Source organism: Olea europaea, unplaced genomic scaffold (genome assembly GCF_002742605.1).
Source record: "Olea europaea var. sylvestris unplaced genomic scaffold, O_europaea_v1 scaffold132, whole genome shotgun sequence".
NCBI lineage: Eukaryota > Viridiplantae > Streptophyta > Magnoliopsida > Lamiales > Oleaceae > Olea > Olea europaea.
Genome location: NW_019230677.1, coordinates 347,420 through 354,011, shown reverse-complemented (window position 1 = coordinate 354,011; position 6,592 = coordinate 347,420). Strand labels below are relative to the sequence as shown.

The window sequence follows — 6,592 nt, the reverse complement described above, 5'->3', positions numbered from 1 at the left end:
CTTTCCATGTGTCTATGATACTAGCTCTTCTAAACAGTCTGCCGGTATGTTGTCCACCATTGCATGTTTTACTTTATTTATTTTTTTTTTTTATAATAACTTATTATATTATGCACATCTGCCATTCTACATGTGGTCTTTGCTTGTGCCAAACTATTGAAAATAAATTCAGCTAAGTGCTGGAAGAGATGGTTGACCTCTCGTGTTTTAAACCTTGGAGAGAATGAGATCTGACTTTTTCTCCTTGTTCTTGGCATACATGCATCATTTGTCTAAAATATTCAAAAATAGCAGGACTATTGGTATGTAAAAGTTTTACTGGGAATGGCTGATTTCTAGGCGAACAAATTGGAATCTTTGGGTAAAAGACTAATAAATAATTTGTGAAATGAAGAACTGAATATTTTTGAAATGTTGTCTCTATCGTTAGGAATCAATCTCTATGATGGTAGATATATGGAGGAAAAGTTCCATGATATTTTTCATCACTTTGTCAATAGGGCAAACAGAGACACCCTTGCATGATTTAGAAGCTGTTAAAAACATCTCTCTATTTCTAGAATAAGTTGAAGAGTCCTCTGTTTTCTGAAACCCTGCCTGCTACTTTCTGATTGTTTGTCATGTGCTGGAAATGATATTGAGTGGCTTACTAAGGCTCTGATTGATTCCCGATTTTTGGGAAATAGATTTTTTGATAGGTGATTTTTTTCGAGAATGTGTGGTTTAAAAGTAGGGAAAAGTTTGGGTTTATGTGAGATTATTTTATTGGGAAAATGTGCGGTTGAGAATGAATTTGGGAAAAATGATTTTTTAAAAAATGGGGCTCAAACAGGGCTAAATTGGGTGGTGACATCAGCCAAAAATTCTGTAATGGAATTGGAAATATGCAAAAAGAAGAAATGTAGATAAAGGAAAAGTTGAGATGAAGATCCCACCACCTTCACTTAGTAACCGATAAAATATCGGAGCAAAATTGCTGCCAGTCAGCCATCACAGCCACAATAACACAATGGCTGAGCATCCACCACTGTAAGCCAGGATACTACCAAAATTGCAACCTCTATAATCACCGCAACAGTACCAAATCCTCAGGACAAGGAGCTTTATATTGTTCAATAAGGCCTTGTTGGATAAGTGATTGTGGCGATTCGAAGTAGAGAGAGTTTTTGGACAGAAATTATAGGAGCAAAATATGGTGTTATAGAGGGAGGATGATGCTCAGTCGAGGTTCGTGGTTTTTACTGGGTGGGTTTGTGGAGGTACATCCGACGAGGGTGGAACGATTTTCGAGATAGATTGACTTTTGTGGTTAGAAACGGTAATACTATTAGAATTTGGGATGATTATTGGTGTGGAGAGGAACCGTTTAGCGTGATGTTTCCCTCTTTGCATTGTATCGCTCTGGTGCCATCTACTAAGATGAGTGAGGTCTTAAATATACACAACGGAAGTCTCAGTTGGAACAATATTTTTGGACGGGGTTTGCAGAACTGGGAAGTGGATGATTGTGTCACTTTTGGTATCTTTGTATGAGGTGCACGTTGGGGTAGGAGAGGGAAATTGTAGCAGGTAGAGGTTGATACGTGACGGTATCTTCTCAGTTGAGACTTATTTTAGATCTTTATTAGGATATGTGGAGAGTTAATTCCCTTAGAAGATGGTATGAAAATGTAAATTGCCTCAAAGGATGGCATTTTTACTATGGACGGTTATAGGAGGATAAGTGTTAACGGTGGACAATCTTCGAACGAGTTTTTATGTTACAGAGAGGTGCTATATGTGTAAAAGGAATGTAGAGACAATTGAGCACTTGTTTTTTCATTGTGATGCTACTCGTTTGCTATGGAACGATGTTCTGGCGTCTCAACACGTGAAATGGGTGTTTCTACGGTGTATGGAAGGCGTGTTAAAGCATGGAGGAGAAGGTTCCACAACAAGAGTAGCAAGCTTGTACGGGATCTTATTCCGGGTCACAGCGTATGGTGTGCGTGGAGAGAGGAACATCCGTTGCTTCAAATACACACATGCGAACAATAGAGCGGATTAGAGAATTGTTTTATTTGACTTACAAATGCTAAGCATATAGATGGGTTGTCCAATTTCATGTTGTTTCTTTCAGATTTCAATTGATAATAATCTTCATTTGTATGACCCATTAATTAATAAAATACTTGATAACTTTTCAAAAAAATAAAATAAAATAAAATATTGTGACATATTCCATGCAAATCCTTGATTTTAAGCATAAAAGGTTAGATTCTGATGAATCTGACACTTGGGAATGTATTTGTGTCTCAGACATTATGCAAGTCCACATAACGTTGATTGTAATTGGACATTGCCTAACCTAAAATATGCCCAAAAGTGTTAAAATGTTGTAGATATAAATCATTGTTCGGAGTATATCTTCAGTTATAAGTTTTTTTTTATAACTAACATTTGAAATGTGATATTTATGTGTTGCAACTTTAGCAGTTTATTCCTCATGTTTCTTTGTCTCGTCTCTATGTTGATATTCTAATCTTCTATTTTCCTATTAGCATTTTGCTTTGGTAACCTGAGATTTTTTCAGATTATTTGTTAGCATTGCTATTTTCTTGACAACAAATTTATTGTCAGAATAAGGTGTGAGTAATGAAACTTCTGGAACCATCTACTAATATCTATAGATTTTGCAGCTTCGAAGTTTGAAGTAACAAAATACTCTCATGCCCTTCCGTCCACACAGTAGGGGAAGGGAATGCAAGTGATTTGATGTATTTCTGATTCTAGGCATGAACACAGTACAGTTTAATTAATTAATTAATTATACTGGAGTAATGGTTCTTTGCTGTCCACTTCGTTAAATTAATTCACAAGTGAAAGAAATAGAATGTTCTTTCCAGATATCATGAAGGGGATATATAGGTTTTGAAATGTCCCTGTTTGGGATCCACTTGCTCTTGATGTTGGTACCCTTTTCTCTGGGTGAGAACATCTTATTACGATATATATTATTACGTGTTGATATATGTTCCTGGTTTTTCTTTTTTTATTTTTGCTTAGGTGTCATAAAATTAAATGGTTAGGTGTTATATTTTGTTTAGTCTTCTCTAATCATGAAGAAATTCTCAGGTGTTTTTTCTTGATGGAGAATCCATCCTAGAGGGTACCCTGCACCACTTGAATTTTTTGAGCCAAAGGAAGAAGGGACCTATTCTTCAGTGTTGCCTGCTTGCAGGGACTGTTTTTTCCATCACTTTTGTCTTGCGGATATTATTAGTCATGTTGTAAACTGAGGCCATTTCACCATTTCCTCGGTATTAGAATTTGATGTCCATTTAAGAAGCATGTGAATTTGTATCTCTGACCTTGATTAATCTTCCAGATTACTTTCAGAAGTTCAGAATCGACAAAATCCTCTCGTACTTTTCTTGGGCATGCTAGCCAGATAGTTTTTACTGCCTTTGAGTGCTGAGCTGCAAAACTGTTAATGACCTCAATGCTTTCTGGGTGTGCCTTCTCTTCTTCATGGTTAGATCCGAGCTCTCATGTTCGATCCTGTGTGTGCCTGCCATACTGCTTGAATCAAGTGGACAGGGCTAGGCCATCCCAACTTATATAAAATAAGTTTGATAACTATTGATATTAGACGTGGAGTTACTGTTCCAAATTGGGACTCTTTGCACGATTTGATTTTGATCAAATTTCCTGTTTACGAATCAATAAATCACATTATGAGGTAAGTGCGTGTACGACTTTTTGTATTTCTGAATCGACCGAGAAGGCAAAGAGAGAGAAATAAGATTGAGAGAAAAAATGGAACAAGTTTTCTTAATGGTGGGAATGAAGTTTGAAGTCAATAAAAAGGGGAAATGTAAGCATATAAAATAACGTGTGATAAAGTAGAAACATCAATAATATTGGCGCAAACTCTGGAGAATTATGAAAGGAGATGCAGATTTGGAGAAGATCGAGTGGATAGTGGCTTTTGAACCAATCTACTGGCGTAGATATTGTCTGTAAAATGAATAGTATTATTTTTTTTCATTAGAGAGGATTTTTTATGTGATGTAATGGGCAATAAGTCATTAAGTTCCTGTTTGGCCCCCATTTTTTGAAAATGAAAATAGGTGGAATAGTGTTTTTTTGAAAAATGAGTAGTTGAAAAAGAAGGAAAAATTTTCGATTTACGTGTAATATTATTTTATGAAAGATTGTGTGATTGAAAATAAGAGAAAAAAAATGGAATGTAATATAATTGAATTTAATGAGGGCCAAACGGGGACTATATAATATGGTCAATCAAGTGCATGTGTATGAAATTTATTTTATTGGTTTTATCCATTTAATATCACCTAACGCATAGTTAAGTGCTTGTATGGAAGGGACTTTTAGAAGGATCGAGCTCCATGTATAGGAGCTCGATTCACAGGGGCTACACAGACCTCGTCACTGTAGGGGGTCGGGTCCCACAACAATTATCAAAAAACAGGTGGGGCTCGCCCCCACCTCCTCTCATTTGTAATTCCGTCTTTTTTCTTTTTAGACAGTGTTTTTTCTTTTTTTAATGTATTGTTAAAAAGTATGAAAAGGTTATATAAAAATGTGAAAATTATTTTGTTTGGAAGAGAGAGAGAGAAAAGCTAAAATCAGATAAATTTTAATATAATGCAATGTCATCAAAATTGAGTTTTTGAGAAACTACCTTCGATATTGTTCAAAAATTAACTTTTGAAAATAGTTTTTCTTCAGAAGAATTTGTAGGGGAAGCAAAATTGAACTAACTTCTTCTAAAAATTCTTCTAATTAAAAGAAATAATTTTATACAATTAATCAAATAAATCGAAAAGTAACATTTATATTTCAAAAGCTCTTCTAACTTCTCAAAAGCTAAGCCAAATAGGGTGTAGGTTCAGAATAATGTTATGTATCACCACTTGTGCTTGGTACCAATTTGTAGTCATGAATCTCGCAGACACACAATCCAATGAATGAAAATGTATCGTTGTACAATGTAATAGTGAAGTTCACTATCATATAAAATGGTAATTAATACTCGTGATGACAAATAATATTATTGATGACACGCATGATGATACAGAGTATTCTTCGTTCAACTACGACAAAAGTAGAAGCAATGCTAGAGAGATATGTAATTGTAACTGATTAATTGGATTGTCTATATTATGTAATGCCAGAATTGACATGGAATTATGTCATTTGTACATCATTTTCTTTACATTATGGTTGACATCATTCATGTTGTCAATAATTGATTGGATGAAAATTTTATTTTATTTTCAAATCGTCCAATAGTGTAATGATAAGTGGTAGTGTAAAATGATGATGTTATGTACACCAAATATGATTGATTGATATGACTACATGTATTACGTGAACTGTGGGCAAATAGAAGCCTGCTACATTACCAGGGCATAGGTGTTGGTACTCAAAAATAATCCGGTCAAATATTATAAATAATTAATTTTAATCAATGGCTTTGCTTAGTGTACAACATTAAAAGTTGTACACTCTTACGGCACCCTCATTGTGAGGGGGCCCACAGTTTTTTACTTCATGTGTGTCCTCTCAACATGTAAAGGGACTGTAAATTATGATGTACAAATACTTTAATGGTGTACCAAACTGATCAGTGTCAAGACCAAACTCTAGTGATTGAGTGCAAAATATAATTATAGGGAAACATTCCGAATATATATATATATATTTCTATTTTTATTAAAAAAAAATATTTGTATGTTTGATTAACATTCGAATGGTATTATGGTAAAAATTCTAGAATCGAAGTGGAAAATATAAGAATGATATTGTTGAGTTAAAAAGTTGAACGTCAAAAATTCAATCAGTCTCGGAATTTTCATGCTCATTTCAAATCAATCGCTAAACTTCAATTTGTTCCTAAATTATGGAAAAATTGTAGCATCGGTCCCTAACTTTTCACTTTATTGTAGACATTATTCTAACTTTCATTTTTTACCACCCACAGTTCCAAACCTATAAAAAATATACACCTGGAATCCAAATGAATGAATTTGACAGTTTGTTGACCAATAAAATTTAACTTTGACCAATTTTTGACCAATTTAAAAAGGTAAAAAGATAAGTTTACTATTTAACCCTATAATAAAACAATTAAAATAAATAACTAAAATAAAAGAAAAAGAAAAAACTATTCATACCCACGCCACCCCACCCCACGTGAACCATCGCCCAAATCCACTGTCCAAGACCACCAGTATTCTCGGGCCGAAAGCACCACCCCAAATCCTTAATTGTACAATAAGTCATATAAATTGAATATACAATGCAACAAAGAGGAATATAAGAGCGCAAATAGCTTATTACAAAACTAAAATATTTTAAAGGCTTCACCAGATTTATTTTCATTATGAAGGGAAAATAAAAAAACAAATGTTCATCACAGGAACTGTTCACGAACTTCTAGTTCAATTATTATACGAGTGGAATGGCTCACTGAGTAACCATCAGGTGGGGCGAGGGGAATAGTTTTTTCTTTTATTTTATTTTGTTTTAGCTATTTATTTTCATTGTTTTATTATAGGTTAAATAACAAAGTTACCTTTTTATC

The 6,592-nt window shown here is 34.1% G+C and overlaps 1 protein-coding gene across 7 annotated transcripts in view; it reads left to right on the top strand.

The window, feature by feature from the left end:
- LOC111374992 (membrane-bound transcription factor site-2 protease homolog) overlaps positions 1-3,414 on the top strand; it is a 9,648-nt gene extending 6,234 nt beyond the window's left edge. For all 7 annotated transcript variants that reach the window (XM_022997767.1, XM_022997772.1, XM_022997774.1 and 4 more), the window contains one exon: positions 3,115-3,414. In XM_022997767.1, the coding sequence (XP_022853535.1) occupies positions 3,115-3,273 (159 nt within the window). In that variant the 3' untranslated portion in view covers positions 3,274-3,414. The remainder of the gene's footprint in view (positions 1-3,114) is intronic.
- Positions 3,415-6,592: the final 3,178 nt, after the last annotated feature.